This window comes from Setaria viridis, chromosome 3 (assembly GCF_005286985.2).
Source record: "Setaria viridis chromosome 3, Setaria_viridis_v4.0, whole genome shotgun sequence".
NCBI classification, from domain to species: domain Eukaryota; kingdom Viridiplantae; phylum Streptophyta; class Magnoliopsida; order Poales; family Poaceae; genus Setaria; species Setaria viridis.
The window spans coordinates 24,169,810-24,190,273 of NC_048265.2; the positions used below are offsets into that span (position 1 = coordinate 24,169,810).

General features: G+C 41.4%; 3 protein-coding genes across 3 annotated transcripts; 1 reads left to right on the top strand and 2 right to left on the bottom strand.

Annotated features, from left to right (window-relative positions):
• The first annotated feature begins 69 nt into the window (after nucleotides 1–69).
• On the top strand, nucleotides 70–2,872 carry LOC117847627 (uncharacterized). Its single transcript, XM_034728867.2, has 7 exons — nucleotides 70–285; nucleotides 426–497; nucleotides 921–988; nucleotides 2,053–2,164; nucleotides 2,273–2,356; nucleotides 2,447–2,554; nucleotides 2,651–2,872. The coding sequence occupies exons 1-7, from the start codon at nucleotides 133–135 to the stop codon at nucleotides 2,726–2,728; spliced, it is 675 nt and encodes a 224-aa protein (XP_034584758.1). The 5' UTR covers nucleotides 70–132; the 3' UTR covers nucleotides 2,729–2,872.
• A 7,503-nt stretch (nucleotides 2,873–10,375) lies between these two features.
• LOC117850560 (pentatricopeptide repeat-containing protein At3g62470, mitochondrial) lies at nucleotides 10,376–12,538 on the bottom strand. The gene has a single exon (XM_034732417.2). The coding sequence runs from the start codon at nucleotides 12,521–12,523 to the stop codon at nucleotides 10,571–10,573; it is 1,953 nt and encodes a 650-aa protein (XP_034588308.1). The 5' UTR covers nucleotides 12,524–12,538; the 3' UTR covers nucleotides 10,376–10,570.
• Nucleotides 12,539–13,648: 1,110 nt separating this feature from the next.
• On the bottom strand, nucleotides 13,649–19,648 carry LOC117848032 (uncharacterized). The gene is made up of 10 exons (XM_034729335.2): nucleotides 19,260–19,648; nucleotides 18,629–18,746; nucleotides 18,131–18,227; nucleotides 17,617–17,723; nucleotides 17,271–17,393; nucleotides 16,932–17,085; nucleotides 16,589–16,649; nucleotides 16,093–16,457; nucleotides 14,291–15,902; nucleotides 13,649–14,177 (listed from the first exon to the last, which is right to left on the bottom strand). Exons 1-10 carry the CDS (start codon nucleotides 19,388–19,390, stop codon nucleotides 13,931–13,933), a joined length of 3,015 nt encoding a protein of 1,004 aa, XP_034585226.1. The 5' UTR covers nucleotides 19,391–19,648; the 3' UTR covers nucleotides 13,649–13,930.
• Between the last annotated feature and the right edge of the window lie 816 nt (nucleotides 19,649–20,464).

Sequence of the window (20,464 nt, forward strand, 5' to 3'; positions counted from 1 at the left end):
CCGTGGTTGGTAGGCAGTGGGTAGTGTGGGCTCCACGTCACAGTATTTCGATTATCCTCCTCCCCATGAGGGTGACTGCCTCTCCATGGCTATTTGAAGCCCCTTCTTCCTCGGTGCATTGCAATTGCAAGCATGGGAAGGGAGAACGGAATGGAACACGAACAGGAGCTGCCTTCATCGTCTTCCTCCTTGGGCTACCTGATGCAGTGCAGGATCTGCCATGAGGAGGAGGACGAGGTGTGCACGACCATGGAGTCTCCATGTGGGTGCTCTGGTTCTCTCAAGGTAATAGGAACTTGCATAATTTTGATACACATAATGCTTATTGGTCTGTGTTTCTTTAGGTAACTCCTTGCTTGAAACTATTAGTGATGGTGTTTTGATGTTGATACGCTATGTGCAATTGTTGGCGTCTATGCACGCAGTATGCTCACAGGGGATGTGTGCAGAGATGGTGTGATGAGAAGGGGAGCACCCTCTGTGAGATTTGCCTTCAGGTTGGTGTATCCGCATACTGTTCTTCAATTTTCTTGTGAAAAATTTTCCTTCTTACTGTACTACCAGCGAAATGTCGCGCTGTACTTCTTGAGGGTTGCTAAAAAGTTGTAGTGGGTGAAGGTGATAAACTAAGCTCACTTTACTTCATTACATGGACTGTAATCAAGGGTTGACATGTACATGGTTCGTGAAACCTAAGCAAAAGACATTTCTTTTGGGGTGAACAAAGGTGGTCTACCTTTCAGCCGTAAGCAAGTGCAATGTAGTGCAAAATATTAGTTACCTTGTGTCCAACTTCTTCAGCAATGACATGTGAATCATAGCACACTTTACATTGCAGCCAAAAGAAAACATTCTGAATCATTCTTTTGATTTATGCATCTTTTAAAAAGGACGGAAAATGATTTTTTTTCTGTTGCCAGAATTTCGAGCCAGGCTACACCATGCCTCCAAAGAAAACTCCGGTGGTCGAAACGGCAGTCACCATCAGGTAAATCACTCTATATACAACACACACACACACACACATTCTGTGTGCATTGTCAATCTGGGCACAGGCTGATGGATAACAACAATATATGCCCTAGCTGATCACAGTTAAGCTTAGCTCGCCAGTATCATGCAACTGCCATCTCATCCAGCAGCAGCAACAGAGATGCCTGCCCTTCAACGGAAACATACAGATTATTAGGTAGCACATTGTTTTCAGACGACCATCATTCAAACCGCGACGAAAGCGATTAGCTAGGGTGCTAACAACCGAGGGTTGATGAGATCTGATCCATGTCACCATTAAACATTTTAAATGGCCAGCCAGGTAGACCCAAGTGGCCAAGACCCCACAGGCCAAGCATATCTTTCCCAACTCCCATCCAGGTACAACAGCATCTGGAGCACCCAGCATGTAAGATCCAGCAGCAACACACATCTAAAATATGCTCAGCAGACCTAGGAAGAATTGCAGTTTGGAAACTAAGTAACGACTAATGCTTTCGCCAAGCTCAAGGAAATCCTTATAAACTTACGAGTACTACAAAGTAAGTGTACAAAATAGTAGTCGTTATTCCCTTAGTAATATGACAGGTACTGATGAACACATCGTCCATTGCCACAATGAACAGAAAAGACAGCTGCACTCAACGATATGACCTGTGAGCTGTGCTCATGCATTGGTGAGGAAGAGTGGTCCTGTCAAAAGCGTGTGTCCTAAACCAAATCACACAATGTCAATGTACATCCACCTCGCACCTCCAGCTAAGCCACTTGTGTCTTCAATCACAATACACAGCATTAATCCGTTGCATCTTCCCGCAAGGGAGAAAGTTGTATGTATCACACTGATTTACCATTTGTTCACAAGGGCTTCATTTACAGGAAAACCAGTTAGTAACTAGCTATAACAAGAACTTATTGATGTTTTTCACCCATAAGTCTCAGATAAAATTTTAAATTGAAAAACTTAACTAGATATAATTTAAAAAAATGAAATTTGCTTGTACAAACTTCCTACTTGCAATCCTTTCGTTAATTGATCATGCAATGTTTCTCTTGCAGTGAACATGAGGACATGCAATATGTGGAATCTTCGGAGAGCTTGATTGACGATGCAGATTACGGCGCGTGCTCAGATCAAGTTGCCACATGGTGCCGGACACTGACAATTATGGTATAAAAGTGTCTGCATGCAGTCTCGTAGCGAACTAAAATGTCTTTCTTCAAAACAAGTCCTGATGCATGGTGTCCCCTGGATTCTAACTTACGCAATCCTGTGCAGTTCACCATTATGCTGTTGGTGTGGCATCTGGTTGCAGTGGTGATGGTTGAAGCAGCAGATCACTGCGCGTTCAGTCTCCTGACAGTGAGTTCATTGACATGGTCCCAGCTGAAAAATGAGGATCAGTACCTGATTTGATGGAACTAATAGCTGAGGGATATATTTTCTTTGCAGATGTACTTGCTCCGTGCTGCTGGTATCTTGCTTCCATTCTACATTGTCATGCGGCTGATTCGCATGGTCCAGAGGGGGCAGCAGCAATATTGGTTGCAGATGCTGGAGGTTAGTCCTGGCTTCCATTCACTGATTCCTTGGGGACACAGATTAGTTGACTCGAAATATGCTGAGTTCTCTCTTTTTTTCAATCTGTTTCTGCAGGACCAAAGAAGAAATGCATCAACTATGAATCATATGCATGGCCAAGAGCAGCAGCAGCTAGTAATGAGTATTCATTAAGCCAATAAATTTAACAAATCAAATATAGAAGGTTGCACAGATGTACATTATGTATTGCCAGGGAACAATTTTCAAAAAGAACATCATCTGTAAACTTTCAGTCTTGAAGTTGGACAGTGAAAGCAGCCACATTTTGTTCATGCATAGTACTTTTTCCCTAATGTACATTGTGTATTGCTGGGGAATATGTTCAAATAGAACATTATTGTACACCTTTTGTGTGTGTGTGCGTGTGATCTAGCAACTGCGTAATTTAGTAGGGAAAATTTTCGGTTATCAAAATCCTAAGTAGCCTCCAGAAAGGAGGAAAAAGCAAGCTGAGCACAGTACTACCCTACTACATCATTTATCATTTTGTAACCCTTTTCCCACTAGCAACTGGAGAAACTAAGCCAGATAATAATAAAAATGGCAGTTTTACACAACAGTTCAGAGAAAAAAAAATGACCTGACAGTCAATGAGACAAGAAGAGGTAAATTACTGTAATCTTGCTAATACTCCGGATGCAAAAGTTTCTCTTTGTGGTAGAACAATCATGCATCCAGTTTGTCAGATTATTTTTTGACATAAAGTAGTCCAAACACCCATGAAAATAAACCAACAGCACAGCCTGTACGAGGACCGCAGAAGTACCCTAGACACTAAAGAAGTCAATGTCTAGCAGATGCAGTTCTGAAGCAAAGATTAGAAACAAAGCGTCCAGTTGTATCTTGCGCAAATTTAAGGCCCAAGAGTCATGTCACTCTCACTATTTTCAGGTCACTCATACTCACCAAGTGATCCAGACAGGTTAATCCGGGAGTGGAGCAACAGAAAACAAGATCTGCATCTGCCAGGATTGGAATAATTTGAGCACACCAAACATGCAAGTCACAAAATGGTGAAGCAGTACCCAGAGTCACGGGATCTAACAAACTCAATAGTAGATATTTGTTAACCTCATACCAACCGAGTGCCAAGCTGGAAGCACCCACCACATGCTACATCGTACACCAAAAGTTTTGCATGTGATGTGATACATTTATTAAGGTTTGTTGTCTTGTACTCTTGTGTAAATCCAGTTACCGAAACAAGAGTATAAGAAGACAGCTTCGTAACAAGAACTTGACAAAAAAAAAAAGTACAATCCGATGGAACTTCAAATTTGGAGGGATGAGAAATTACCAACATGTAAGTCATCTCCACAATCTGCAATATAGCCTATAGAGGCCAAAAGAGAACAGCATAATGCAGATCTAATTCCAAAAGGCCCAACAAACTAGACGTCTACGAACCACAGCAGCAGTGCTCCATCAAAATCACAAGGTAATTAAGTAGAATGCAACTGTGCAGCATTTTGTTAACATAAAACGTGTCCATAAAACAGAGCACGTCATGAACTTTCCAGCCTGTGAATAGCTGCAAAACCTCCATTTAGGCCACGAGAAAGAAGATCAATCAATATCGTAGTCAAACTAATTAATCATAACTAATTAATCAAAGGTGTTCTTTTTTGTAAGGACATGAAAAAAAGGAACAAAGAAATAACTCAGATAACTAATTAATTGAAAAATGAACAAGCTTAATCGATAAGAAAGGAGCTATATCATACCACCATGTGAATAACAAGCTTTTCATAACATGATCTGATAAATGCCTCAATCTCATAATAATGAGTGATAAAGAAGAATTTATAAGGGCAATACACTTTAGGTATCTTAAAAGAATGTTAAAGGGCATTAGCTGTAATTAAGCAGATGGTAGGCCTTGTATCTTGCATAATTTTTGTCACGTGACAATTATATTAAAGTTGAGCTGAGATGATAAGACAAGATCTGTAATTCAAATTCTTCATAAAGAATAACTATCTATCTATGATATGCTAAATTCCTACGTCTCAAATAATGAGTGATAAAGAAGCAATTAGAAGTTAGAACTAGTAGTTGTAAGAGCAGTAAAGTGTCTTGAAGAATGATAAAAGGCGTCAGCTATTAAAGAAATTTTTGACCACCAGGTAAAAATTATATTAAAGCTTGACTTGAAAGGAATAAAGGATGACACGAGGTTTGTAATTCATATTGCTTGATACCTAAGAATGCTTCTGCGTGGCTACTATGTTTGGTTCTGTCAGCCTTCACTAATCTAATCTAATATTCCAACCAGACCACACGTAGCACATCTTAAACATTCCCAACAGTTAAGGTCAGTGCATGGACTACTATATTTTGGTAAAACATAATCTGGCAGTTCCCATCACAAAAGATAAAAAGTCAGGTGCTTCGCTTTGCATAAAACAAGAACAGCTATTAACAGTTTTTCTGGAAGGAATAACACACAAGAGTAGGTTATGACTCATGGGCTGTACTAAATGAAAGTGATCCTATTGATAAGCATCAATATAGCAGAAACTATCATGTTAGAATAGATCTCAATAAGTCTTAGCTATTGAACGGGCCTCATGACAATAAGAAGGTTGCACAGATTCACATCTGCTAACATAGCATAGATAGATGAAAGGAACTTGAGATGGACATGCAACATGAGTTTAAGTACTACTTTGCCACAATTTAAATTGCCTAAAGAGGCCATTTTGAAAGCCACAGTGCAACCATATATGGTGCTACTGCTACAAACACACAGAGCTAAGAAGAACTTACTTATCCACTTCTCTGTAGAATTTCTAGAATGTCTATCTCAAACAGCAGGGGAAATCAGTCAAAGTTCAGTAATGGAAATTTTACTTTACGATTGTGTCTGAAAATACAGATATTCAGCATAAGCCTAGTGACTATTGAGTGCTTCATTTTATGATGAGGACAACACCTGGTCGGATACAACCACATTGGCAACTTTTGATTCAAAGGTGAAACAATTCTTTGTCATAATTGTATTTGATACATTTGATGAATTGATGTTGCACCATGACGTGTGTTCATTGTCATTTTCAGAAATACATAGGTAGATAAAAAAGAGTGTTAAACACACATGGAAGGTATGGAGGACCAAAGAAGTTGATTGGGGGCCAACTACAAGTATTCCCAACGTCCTCCACCAGGCCACCATGTCACTTTTGGCCTAAGCAAAGAAACAGATCAAATCCAACACGTTTCGGGGCTAGATTCGGACTGCAACACTGCATCAACTTGTGACGGCTGCCACAACTTCATTTGGACTCCGTTTTGGATGTTCAAGTACTTCATGCAATCCTTATGAAGTCTATTTTCATATGGATCCGGACTTATATCCATATCTTTTCTGAGGCGGCCGCAATGATCAAATTACTACCGAGAGATTTTTATCTATCCAAGGTGTTGCGTCGCCTTCTTTTGGTCCAATGGGCCGTGTATCAAGTTGGGTCCATTAGGGATGCATCCTAGGGTTGTGGTATGACCCCACCACGTTCTGGTCATCCTCTACCCTCTCGTATACCATCATAGCCGTCATAAATAGATTGGGTTTGTTTTGTTGAAAGTTTAGCCATTGCTACTTCCTTGTAGACATGTGTGTCGACTAGACCATCCATGCTACTCAATTCAGAACCCCAACTTTATAATTTCAGATTGATTTTATCTCCATATTTGCAATTAAGTTGCTTGTTCTACTTGTTCTTGCTTGTTCCTCGATTGCTTGCAGGAATTACCCTAGTGGTTTGGTTGATCGTGCTCCACAAGATCGCGATGACCATTGGAGGTGGTGTATCGGTTGCTAAGGCGCAGCATACTTGGATAGTTGTAGTCAGGCTGTGAACGTCATCTCCATCCCCAAATCGAGTTATCCCCCTTCTCTCATTGAAAGATTGGGATTCAACTCCACGGGTTCACATTAGTTGGTAATTAGAGCAAGGTTGATCGGTGAGAGATTTCCAATCCTCTGTTGTTTCTAATCTCCTACAGTCCAAAAAAGCTAAAAAAAATTAGTAGATTATTTTCCTTAATCCTAAAGATTCATTGAGCCTTTTACTAGTGTTGCTTAGTTAGGGCTTGTTGAGTCTTCGGTTGCATCGGTTGTGTCGAGTTGCTGGTCTTAGTGTCTAGTCTTTTAGAGTTTCGAGTTCTTGTTACGTTTTGGTCACTTCCACCATTGCCGCTGCTAGTTATTGAATTCATATCTGTCAAGATTCCAATTTAATTTAGTTTGTTGTGATTTCCAAATTAGTTTTGTTGCTGCATTTGTGAAAAAAAGGAAGAAAAGAAAAAAAAGAAAAAAATACGAAAGGAAAACAAAAAAAACAAAAAAATAGGGGTTGTTCCATTGGTTCCTCTCTTATTTTCGCTGGTGTTTTGTGACTTCCTTTGTGTCCAGGCTCACGCCTCTAGCACGGTCTAGATTAGGACACTGCTGTTGAACGATTACTCAGCTTGCTTTTGTGACTAACGTGGTGCTAGTATTTTCCCATGTTTTAGACCACTTATAGCTCCACATATTCGACTACAACTTGACAGATTTTTGTTGCTGCGGTACCGATGCACTTCGCTCCACAGTTGCAGACTTGTTGGTTGCCGTCACCTCCTGTTTGGCTTGGTAAGAACTTGTAAAGGCTTGTTTTAAACAAATTGAGTTTGAGAGAATTACCACTGACACATCCTAGTAGTTGATAGGAGGATACATATTATTTTTATGTTTCTTATTTTCTACTAATCATGGCAGGTGATATGGAAATTTTTGAGCTATCGAAACTAGACCTCATATTTAGGATGTGATTCAACACTTGCCATTATATGATGGTAAGTTTGATCCTAAAACTTACACAATGAATTTGATGAGCAAGACCTATCCGAGAAACAAAAGATTTATATTGCCTATAATGTTTTGACTGAATATGCTTTGCCAGAAACATATTTGTAGGCACAACAAAGTTTCAGAATCTTGGGAAGACTTCAAATTTCTTTTTAGAGATACATTCATTCCTGCATATTATGCTGATTATTTGTTTGCAAAATTAGACAACTTGAAGCAAGGTAGTAGGACTATGAAATAATATCATCATGTCTTTAAGATTTGTGCCATGTTTGGTGGTTTAGACGAGTGCAAGAAAGATATAATGAGTAGGTTCATGAGGGAGCTTGCTGATTTCTAAAACTTATAACCACCTCACTATCTTATTTTTGCTCGCTCGTAAAGCTGAAAATCAGATTTTATTATCTAGGAATACTTGCAAAAACAATGTGACCCATGGTAATCCTTTTTCCTCCACTACACATCCTAATCAAGAGCACAAAATAGTGGAATTTGATGCTGATTTGCCTATGTTGCAACGTGATTTGCTTGCTATACCTTGTGACAACGAAGAGTTGAGTGATACGTCTTCTCATATTTCATCACCACAACTACAGATAGAGCACTCTCTTGTTCTTCTTGTTGTCTATTACATTTTGCAGAAGGATGCAAACAATTCCATTGAGTGCATTGAGCAATTTGAGCAACTACACCTGCTGCTAAACTGCAAAAAGAATGATTGTGCAGCACCTACCACGTCGGAGGAGAGTGAGCAAAACAGCACATTCGATGCTGAAAACACTCCTTGTGAGTATGCTTATAATACTCTGCAATTGCTTACTACTGATGGTAGCCTTGCACGGGTTTTAGTGCAACTTCCTGCTGAGTATGCCTTGCCACGAACAGAACAGTTTTCTTATAATGATAAGGAGTTGTTTGAAAATATTTCTTGTATACCACAAACACAACTCAAGCATGAACATGTTAAATCTGTTTTGAATGATGTACATGTCGTTTCTACACATGTTCATTGCCTTGCTAGCAAGAAGAAAGAGCTGAAACTCCTGTCCTATTTTAACACATTAGGTTATATTGAATTTGAAATTCTTTGTAATCTAAATTTTCTAAAAGAGAAACTTAAATTCAATTCTAGTTTGCCAAGTTTTAATCACTGTTCGCTTCGTGCAATTGGCAAATATGATAGTAAAGGAGAATATTTGGTGCGTAAAGTTTATATTTGCTCTAATCTGAAATATCCTTTTGGACTACAATACCATAATCAAATAGGAGGCTGCACTAACACTAATAATTTCTTACAAAGTTTTCCTAGTTTTTACCTTATGCAATAGGGTAAGCCCGAAGAAGGAGAGCATTGCTGGTTGTGGCCATGCAACATAGCTGTCGGTATGTGTTCCAACATCAAAGCAAGCACCTTTGAATGCTATTGGAGCAGGTTGAGGATGACTTGCAACCAAGATGGGAAGAATGATGAGGACATCACCTGCTCAGATATAACCACATTGGTTACTTTTCATTCAAAGGTGAAACAGTTCTTTGTCATGATTGTATTTGATACATTTGATGAATTGATGCTGCACCATGACGTGTGTTCATTGTCATTTTCAGAAATACATACGTTGATCAAAAAGAGTGTTAAACACACATGGAAGGCATGAAGGACCAAAAAAGTTGATTGGGCTAAGTATAAGTATTCCCAACGTCCTCCACCAGGCCACCACATCATTTTTAGCCTAAGGAAAGAAACATATCAAATCCAACATGTTTCGGGACTGGATTCGGACTGTAGCACTGTGCCAACTTGTAACGGCCGCCACGACTTCATCTGGACTCTATTTTGGACGTTCAAGTACTTCATGGAATCCTTATGAAGTTTATTTTCATATGGATTCGGACTCATGTCCATATCTGTTCTGAGGTCGTCGCAATGATCAAATTACTACCGAGAAGTTTTTCTGTCCAAGGTGCTGCGTCGCCTTATTTTGACGCAATGGGCCGTGTTGGGTCCATTAGGGATGCATCCTAGGGTTGTAGGACGACCCCCACCATGTCCTGGTCGTCCACTACCCTCTCATATACCGCCCTAGCCGCCTAAACAGATTGGGTTCATTGCTACTTCCTTGTAGACGTGTGTGTTGACTAGATCATCTGTGCTACTCGATTCAGAACCCCAACTTTGTGATTTCAGATTGATTTTTATCTCCATATTTGCAATTGAGTTGCTTGTTCTACTTGCTCTTACTTGTTCCTCAATTGCTTGCAGGAATTACTCTAATGGTTTGGTTGATCGTGCTCCACAAGATCGCGATGACCATTGGAGGTGGTGTATCGGTTGCTAAGGCACAACATCCTTGGATGGTTGTAGTCAGGTCGTGAACGTCATCTCCATCCCCAAATCAAGTTATCCCCCTTCTCTCATTGAAAGATCGGAATTCAACCCCACGGGTTCACATCATTTTAGCATTAAAGAAAATATATGTATAGCATGCTTGCTTAAATCAGGGGGCCATGGCTTGTTTGGTAGAGCTCCATCTGATTCTGATTTTTTTATAGAAGTGAATCAGATTTTTTTTATAGAAATGATTCTGTAGCTGAAAGAGATTCTCTTTGATTCTCTAGCTTAAACTCTTAAAATCATGATGAAGAATCACTCCACGGAACCAGGAGAAGCTACTTTTTTCAGCTCCTAGCCTCTTAATTCATTTTAAAGAATCGCGAATCAGCAGAGAATTACTTCTCTCTAAAAAATTATTTGGCAGAGCTCAAGTTCAGCTCCCAGCCTCTTAATTCATTTCATTTTAGAGAATCACAGAATCAGCAGAGAATCACTTCTCTCTGAAAAATTGTTTAGCAGAGCTCAAGGACAGAGCCTTAATTTCTACCCAGCTCCTATCTATGAGTCTACAAATCAGCAATATATAGACACAAGCATCTAAAACTGGCTGAAGAGTAATCTTTGATGAAGATTTACTGTGCATTACAGTTGAACCTGACGAAAAACAGAACTACAACATAAACTGACTCAATATTTTTGTTCCAACAAATATCAATGCACGTACTCTTCAATGGCACATTACTATACATGGCACCGAAAAAAAAAGGTAGCGGCTCTTCTAAATAATCAAACCTTAGAACATTCTGTTACCAGTCTGATTAGGGGCAGTTCTCTTGACCCGGCTCTTCATTCTCTCTGCCCACTGATGGAACACATTAGACACATCAACTTTCCCTGCAAATTCTACTTTCTGAGCCAACTCGTACAATATGTCTGGTTTCCCAGCCTTGGCGAAATCTGCAGCAAACTTATTATAGTCTATCTGCGGAGCCTTCATCCCTTTGTTGATCATCTCCTCGATATATTTACAGGCCTCCTCTGGTCTGCCATGCCGGATATGCCCATTAATGAACACCGTGTAAGAGTTCACATCAGGACATATACCCTTCCGGTGCATCTCCTCCCACACCGCACAACCCATTGCGAAGTTCCTACCACCAAGGAAATATGACTTCATCATCATGTTGTAAGTATGGATCGTGGGCTCAAGTCCCTTCTTGATCATCTTCTTGTATATCCTTGCAGCATCGTCTGGCATATGCCTATTTGTTAGCAACTTAATCAGTGCATTGTAAGTCTGGGCATCAGGCGGGCACCCCTTCTGTGTCATCTCCTCCAACACAGCAGTCACTCTGTCCATACGCTTTGCATTCCCATATCCAACAAGCAAGCATGTGTAGGTAGCAACATCTGGTTGACATCTGGCCTCCTGCATCTCCTCAAAGCACCGCATCGCCATGTCCATCTTCCCCCGTTTGCAATGGTCGCGGATCAACATTGTATAAGTCCGTGCATTTGGTGGAGGCCCCTTCGCCTTCATCAGCTCAAACATCTTCACGGCCTCAGGTCGCCTCTGCCCACGCAGCAGCCCCTCAATCATCGTATTGTGCACGACGACATCTGGCTTCATCCCTTTCTCCAGCATCTCATTCCAAACCCGCCCAGCCTCAACTAGATTCTTCGCATTGCACCATGCCAGCATGAGAGCAGTATAAGAGCACAGATCCGGAGTGTACCTGTCATGCATTTTGTCAAACACCTGCCTTGCCTCCCTGCCCAATCCCTCCTGGGCCAAAGCAACGAGCAAGCAATTGAATGACTCCACCCCATCATCAAAACCGTTCTTCCTCATCAACTCGAACACCCCGACTGCATTCTTGATCTCGCCAGCCGCAGCGAAGGACTTAATGGCGATCTTGAAGGCGTCCATGGACAAGGCCCCTGCCTTCCCCATTTCCTGGACCAGCGCAACCATCGACTCAAACTGCCTCGCCTTGCCCAGAATGTGGACCATCTTGCAGTAGGTGGTGGTGGTGTGAACAAAGCAGCCGGACGCGGCCGCCCATCGGAAGAAGCGGTGGGACGGCCTGTGCGCGTGCTTGAAGCGATCGAGCACCGCGAGCACAAGTGCCTCAGAGAGCGGCGGCGCGAGCGCGGACAGAGCCGCCTCCAGGTTCGCGTCGGCGCCGGCGGCGATGACGTCTGCGATGGCCGCGCACACGCGGCCCACGTGCTCCGGGTGGCCCGACGCTGCCGCCGCCTCCTGCTCCGACGAACCGCCCTCGTCGTCGTCGTCGTCGGAGGCAACCGAGGTGGAGAGGCACCTTACGGCGGGGAAGCCAGAGAGCGCATCGGCAGCCCAGCATGCCGGAGGCGCAAGGAGAGGGGAGCCCGGGAGGGAGCGAGATCTCGCCGACAGCTGCGGGATCGCGCAGCTAGGAAGCGGGACCGCGCCAGTGCCGCGGTAGCGGCTGCCACCGGAGGAGCCGGAGGTCAGATGTGGTGGGGGCACCGGTGGGGGGAGATGAGGTGCGCGAGAGGGGTGTGGCAGTAGAGGCGGAAGTGGACAGTGAGGGCGATGGAGACGATGATGAGGACGAGGAGGAAGAGTGCCAGGCACGGGCACAGCATCACCGTCGCCGCGGAGGGCTCCCGCGGCGGCGAGTAGAGCGGCGGCGACTTGCTGGTCTCCATGGAGGGCGGCGGCGGCGGCGGCGGCGGCGGTTGGTATGGGCTTAACGGCCATGGGGAATGACCGTCGGCTGCGCCGGTGGGGAATTTTGCCATAGTCTGCTTGGTGGGTAGAACCTTAATTGGGCTTCAACGATTTGGCCCATTCACCACATAATGGGTTTGACAAAAGTCCAGTCGCTGGTGTGGGCTTAATGGCCATAATAAACGAAGGTAGAATGGCAGCTGCGCCGATGGCTTTTGACGATGTTGCAAATCGTCGTCATGCTTAAGGGAAAATAACTTGTGTTACAGTAGCAAATGACAGGTTCGGATGCAATGAACATCTATGCATGGCAAGCAAAGCTTCCTCTGAAGATTAAAGTATTTCTATGACAAGTATGCATTGGCAAAATTCAATCTGCAAAGCAACTTGCAAAACAAAATTGGCCGGGAGAGGTAACATGCAAACTATATATGTGGACAATTGGAGAGTACAGATCATATCATCTTTAAGTGTGCAATTGCACAGTTTATATGGTGCATTTGTAGAGATGTGTGCTGAGTGGCGATGGATTCCTGTAAGTGCAGATGATTTACAAGAGAGGGTGATGGAGGGATCAGAGCCAACAACCAAAATAAGAATTAATTTTTTTAATTTTTCTTTTTGGATGTATAGCTTGGAGCCTCTGGCTCATTAGAAATGATTTCGTTTTCAATAACATAGTGGTAGCTTCACCTGATGTAGGTTTTTATCATGCTATTTCATAAAATGGAAGATCTTGAGCAAGGAGGAGCAACCCTGGATGGAAGTGGAGATACAGCGGCTGAAACATCGACTATCATCATTGCAAATCATTGCAATCTGAAGAATGATTATTCACCTGAAGGAGGGATGCCAAGAGGAAATTAAGTTGCTTTGCTTCTTGTTTTCTAGAGGGAGGCTTAGAGTGGTTAATATTAGAGAAGCTGAACATTTCTTCTGTCACAGCTTAAAGCTGAATCTGTACCTGACTCTTGTAAAGCTGGTAACCCCAGCTAAACCTTTTGCTTTCATATAAAGGACCATAATGGTCTTTTATCTAAAAATGACAGGTTCGGAGAGTGCTGCTTTGCATTTATGCTTCTGAAACCTTTACCAATATGGAGCGTCTGATAAGAAGGATTTTGCTATAGAAGATCACAGTTGCCATAGTTAACATGCTACAAAGATCATATTAGCAAGTTTGGATACTACTAATAGATAGTCACACTTTCACATCTTATGGTCAACATTCTTCATTTTGTCCATATATATGATTATCCCTAGAGAACTCATATCTATAAGAACCAAGAAAAGCTAACACTGGTTCAAAAAAGTCTTCCCTGTGAGCTTTAGTGATAATTTCCTCTTCAAGATTAGTTCTGCACATATCAGCAAAAAGGAGCCAGTGATGTGCACACTGGACTCCATCATATAAAAAGAAAAGCACTAGTGGACTCGTCATTTCATGGCTAACGATGATGTGGCCGACGCCTCAGCTATCAGCGAGAGTGGTTGGCGAGCTTGGAGGCAGGCAACAATGTCGAAAGGGTGCAACTCAGCTCCATCAAATATCAGATTGACTCCTGGTAAGGCCACATCCTTTGTGTTCGCATCATCATGATCCAATCTCGCAGCAGGTGTTGATGGTTGCTCTTCAGAGACGGGTCTGGTGGCAGCCTCGTATACTGGAGTGAGTGCATATGACCTGTCAAGATCCAAAAGCATGAGAGCTGGTCAACAACAAAATTAGGATTACACGAATCTTAGTGAGAAAATACAACAATGCTTCACAGTGTTTTTCAGTCCGTAAGATGTTACCTGAGGATGCTACCATCAAAGCTTAGAACTTCAGTGAAGCATCTCTGTCGTCTTGCGGGTTTTGTTCTATCTTTTTCAGATGGGGAGCCGGAATGAGTCGGTGATGACGGGTCATGGAATGGACTCCATCTTCCACTAACAATATTCACTAGTTTGCGTGGAGAATTGTTCTTTGATCCTCCCCGTTGATTGAATAACCTTGCTGTTGGACCAGTAGCTTGATACTCGGTGCAAAGTTCTTTTAAACTCTTTCTCACATTCTGCATTGTCTCATAGTGTTCAGTGATATCATCTTTTTGAAGCATTTGTGACTCAGCAACCCTTTCGCAGATTTTTTCACATAACTTTGGACTGAACAAAGGGATGCCAAATTCTATGCTCAATGGTATCCATTCGTAACTTTCATTCACGAGAGTTTCACTTACCCTGTGTAGCCTTACTAAACGAAGGTAACCAACAGTGCTCAACTCAACTTTGTTGGACAGGTCTTCCAATAATAAAATCAAACTTGAGACTTGTTCTTTTGGCAAGTCAGTGCCTACTATTGTAGATGGAATTGACCCATCAGCATTTTTTAGCGGCAATGGCACATCGATGGTAATAATGTTTCCTGTTTCATCAAGATCATCTATGCTCAGTGGCTGCACTATCACAGCAGAATATTTTGTCATTGAGTTCAAGTAATGCAATAAAAGACTTCCTTTCACCAAGTTCCCTTCAAACTGTCCTCCTAGTCCACCCACCATAGATTGATCCCAAGACCATATGAGTGCCTTCTCGCAGCTGGCTAATGGTTCAGGTAACAACCTCAAACGTTGCCCCTTCATTAAAACGACAGATATTGGACCAGAACTCCCTGACGTATACAATGCTAATTTCATCCAAGGTGTCATTGAAGAGTACGAAGGTGGACCAAAATGTACCAGACCAGATGGGCAGGGTAGAACTGACGAAGATGGAAGAGGAACCATAGACACTATCATGTCGTAGTCCCTGGCAAGTAGACGTTCCAGTGTCGATGGGGCCAGGGAAGCTAAGCTTTCACATCGAAGAATATTGACTTGGTAGCTTCTTTTACTCTTTGAGGATGGGCTGTTGCCTGTTGAACCAACCAACTTTGAGGTATGGATGTTGTCAAAATCGTTCTTGAGTATGCTTTCCTTGCTTTCAGATACAATAGTTGAAGGTGATGATGCATTCCTATCTGCAGCATCAGAATCACCCATCTGTTGATCCTGTTGCAATAATTCATCATGTTGGCAACCATTAGAAGATTCTGAAATTTGAATTGAGCTTTCATTTTTATCAACCACATTATCAACAATATCATTTTCTTTGTTTTCCATGGTAGAACGGGTATCTAAATCATCCTGCATGCAGCACTCCTGATTATTTACTTCACTAGTCTTATCACTTGTTTCATTTGGTGAATTTCCACCAGACAGCAAACACTCGAGGAAGCATCGAAGGCTAAATGCATGATTTGCAAATTCTTGTAGCACACCTTCAAATCGTTTCCCCTCTAAACTAGCTAGATCGTTGCATAACTCAGCAATGCAGGAAGCACCAAGCTTTCCTGCCTCATATAGTGTTACAGCATGTGACTTTAAACCTGCAATAGTTTGGTGTGGAAGTATCAGTCCATTATACCACTTTAAAGAAAAGTTACATCAAAGTTGTGCAAACATCATTTAAAGAGTTACATTGTCAATTAGAATATTTGGGTATAGCTAATTAAATCAGTGCTATTGAATGTTATTCTGCAAAGAAAAGTGATCTAAGCAATTGCATGGTAATCTAACCTGGAGAGAGTGAACCCATCATCAAGTACGAAGTTACGTTAGCATCCACAATGAAGCCAACAAAAGCCGTCCCAGAGTTTTTCTTGTGTCCATCAGAATCGCTGCTAAGCAACTCGTGACCAGACTTTTCTGAGGCGATACTTGTGCGTGAACCTTCATCATCTTCACTAAGGATATTACTGGACAATACAGAAGTGCTTGAATCTCTAAGAACCGAGTCGGTATCCAAAAGTTTTACAGCCCAACCCAATCGACAAGCAAATGATGCAGCTGCTTGGAGCTGATAAAGGTCAGCCTGTAAAGTTGTAGCCAATTCAGCAACTGTGGCATTTTCACTTGATACAACGAATACAGCATATAGTAGCCTGCAGTATAAAAGATCGTTGACTGATTTTAACAGCTGCAGAAAAAACTAGCAATTAACAATAGCTGAATAGGGAGTGCAGCTCGTTATTGCTAATTAGTTATCAGAAGACAACTGAAGGAAATTACTCACTCTTCAATTGGATCTTCGTAGGACTGATCCTTGTTTGAAACAAAACCTTCAAGCCTTGAAACTGAAGTAATGGCAGAAACTCAAAAATGAAGCATCACCAAATAGAATGTTTACTAGAATACATGAGGAATTGAGGTGTTTATATCAAAAATATTCATTTTCGAGACAACAGGAAGGAACAAAGCTTCTTCCAGACACTGTCTTCATCAGCAAAAGAAAATTGGCATGAGGCAACTGTGTGGATGAATATGGGCTCATGTGGCAATGATTTTAAAAATGGGTCCAAACCAACAATGAAATCCTGTAGAATTAAACAATGACATAACTTTCTCAGGCAGCATACCTCTAAAACGATCATCAGGATAAACAGGGACATCGAAGTATACCATCCCTCTCCTATAAAGACCTCGTATAACCTCAGGATCAAATAGAACATATGAATTGACTTCCTCCTTACATATTTTGTCTATTGCAGATGTCTCATCTTCTGAAAGCCTCTGTAGTGAATTAGCACATTAGCTCCCAATAATACAAGGTATTAATGTATTATTTTCTCCCATTGAGAACAAACAAGTTAAGTAAAATCAATGCATCTATAACATGAAAAAATGATAGCATTGTATTTTTCTGTGAAATGACAACGTGACCATAAAAAAGAAAGATCACCCAAGATAGATCTAACCTTAAATTCTTCCAATGTAAAGTTGACAAATCGAACTCCCCACCATGCTTCTATCGCCAAATCTGCAGGCTCTGCAGGTAGCAACTCTTTCGCAATAGATTTGTTCAGCTTCCACATTATCTTCTGAAATATCAAAAATTGAACAAGTTAATTTTGTAATAGGAGTACGTTTAAGAAATATAACACAAGAAAACACGAATGGTATTTTCAATTTTCATTATGTGTGTGTACTTCAATTCAAGAAACAATAACCTTACTGTCCATTCCTACATCACAGAAAGACTACAGATGCATTACAATGGAAACAAAAATGTTAATGTAATGCCTGGGTACAATTGGTAAATACCTTTGATCTGCACTTATTCATGATATCGATAAATTCATTTCTTCCTACACCAGTAATCCTCAAAGCATCTGCAGCACTGAAGTTTGGAATACTATCATATGGTTGCTCTGCCAGTATTATAAATAAGTTAGAACTAAATAACCTAATTTTTGCACAAAAAGCAAGTCAATTTCTTCAATGATAATATCTACATTAGTACTAAGGATCACAAATAATAGGTAGAGATTACACATGACACAAATGTTTTAGAAAATGAATGGCGCATAGTATCAGAAGCCAAATCAGATCTTCTCTGATCTCCACAATTGGCAGAAATATAAAACCTATTAGCAAGATGCATAAAGTATGTATATACTTGAAGAAATGGCATTTTCATGTTATATCATTCATGTGTAACTTTTCAATCACGGAAAATGGTGAAACAACTCACGAAGGTTTATGATGGCAGATATACTAATCAAGTGAATTACTGAAGTGTGATGACCTAAAATGCTCTCGATTAACAAGTGGTTACCATTTTTCATAGCTTCAAAAAGGATATCACAGTAATATCTGAAGGGGGATATCCTCATTACTCGGCACATAAAGTCTGCAAGATGGTATGGATATAACTGCAAATATTGTTACAAAGGCAGTCATGAAATGTACTACAGAAGTATCCAAGAATAAGAATATTATAACTTCCTGATAAGACGTAAGGGGAAAAAAGAGCATTGAAAATACTGTGACCGATGGAAACATGTATCTGAAGAAAATTTCAACAAAAGAAATTGTGTTCCATTAGCAACCTTTAGGTATAGTATTTCACATTTGGAGGTGTAAAGGTAAGTATTAGAGTAAAATCATTTGTGTTGTCCTTTTGAAACCCTATGCTATTCAGTAAAGTTTGTCAGCTACTTTGAAATTAGTTTCTACAAGATGTCACAAAACAGTATAGAGCCTTTTTTTTTCTTTTTCGTGTGAGGCATCATAAAATTATTGAGCAAGTATAAGAAAAATCTGGACAACATACTGCAAGATTTTTGCGGAGATAGCGCACCATATCCTCATAATACTCCCCTTCTTTGCATACTTTTCGGGCAAAACAGGAGCCCCATGGCAACCGCTTACGTATGCAATAATCAACAATCCTGGGGTCAACATTTGGATAAAGCAGAACATCAGTCATGTGACAAAGAGGACACTGCAATTAAAAGATTGCTCACTCTGCAAAAGGGTTACTAGCTCTAAGTATCTGACTAGGTTCTCAACCATGATAGCATCCATGAGACTGGAGTCTCGATATTAGTTCTGTTTTTTCGTGTCTGTTGTGTTCTGTTCTTTTTAGGTAAAATCAATAAGTTGTTAAAGACGCATATATTATACTTCTAATTTTCTTTCTATTTTAATAAACATACAAACGGCAAACAGCAATGATGAAGTATGTTCTGTTTGCATCAGGCAACACAACTCTTTCCACCAACAAGACCCGTCACTATGAACATAAACGTAAAATTATAAATAAGCCTAAGATTATCGGCACCATTTTTTCGGAAAAACCCCATATTTGATCACAAAATTAAATGCGCAAGTCTTCCAGGCTCATTCTTGTACAAGCAGAATCACACGCAGGTCCCGGGTTTTGATCTCACGTGGGCACGTACCTGCGGTGCCATTCCTCCTTGGAGACGAGTACGGCCTGGATGCGCTTGGGGAGGGCCTCCCACGGCGACTCCTCCCTGATGGCCTTCACCATCATCTGCTCCTCCACCGTCGCCGCCATCTGCCGCTGCATCTCCTCGTCTCCTCTCCCTCCAACCTGATTTTCGTTCCCCTTCGATCAAGCAATGCGAGCGGCCGTCTCGGATCCCGCTCAATTCCGACAGAGAGAGAGAGAGAGAGAGAGAGAGAGAGAGAGAGACGGGAAAACCATTCGCCATGCGTTGCTACTGGCTGTAGCCATGTCGCAAAAGGCGGCCTCTTCGCATGGCGTGCATGCATGCACTGGTCCAAGCACTTCCATCTCTCCGAACAAATTTTCGGCAACTAGAAAATAATTGCAGCACAACTTTAAAGATAGAAAAGGTCACATTTAAAGTCGTGTTTCCTAAACTGGGTGTGCAAACTTCGATTGCACCATCAAGACAAGATCTTCAAAACAAAACCGTACTTGAATATGTTTGGAAATTTCATATAAAGCTAGAACAGTTGCATTCAAATATAGTAAATATGGTCTTATTTTTAAGATCTTATCATATAAAATTAGTGGTGCAATCAGATTTAAATTTGAATATTTGGTTATAAAACTATGGAAATTTGCATACGGACTTTCTTTCTGTGATGTTTATCAGCCACATGCATAACCTACCATCTCCAGATCTTCTTCCATGACGGATGTGCTCCCCTACCATATTATACTGTATATATGAAAAATAACACCCGAAAGTTCCAAAAGAAAAATAAAAAATGGTTGGAGGAACTCGAGGGGTCGTGGGCTCGTGGCAACACCAATCTCCCATGGCTTCGAGGTTAATCACGGTAGCACATTTTCTGCAAAAGAATGGGTCGTGAAAGCTAGGTCAACTTGTTGTCTGGCCCAATTTCGTTTCTTTTTAGACGGGGCTAAAGCATGGTCCATGCACAGCGATCGGCCGGCCTTGTGGGCTTGAGCGCTCAGATCGACGGGCCTTGATTATTGGAGGCCTGCACTCAAAAGTGCAAAAAAAAAATACCATGCTCTAGAACCATATTTTTTTTAGTTTGGTAATTGGATTTGTGAAAATGTTGGCACCAAATCGGATTCGTGATACTTTGGCCGTATTTTGAATTAAAATAGTCGTACTTCGGTCGTTGGAACCCGCCCCGGGTG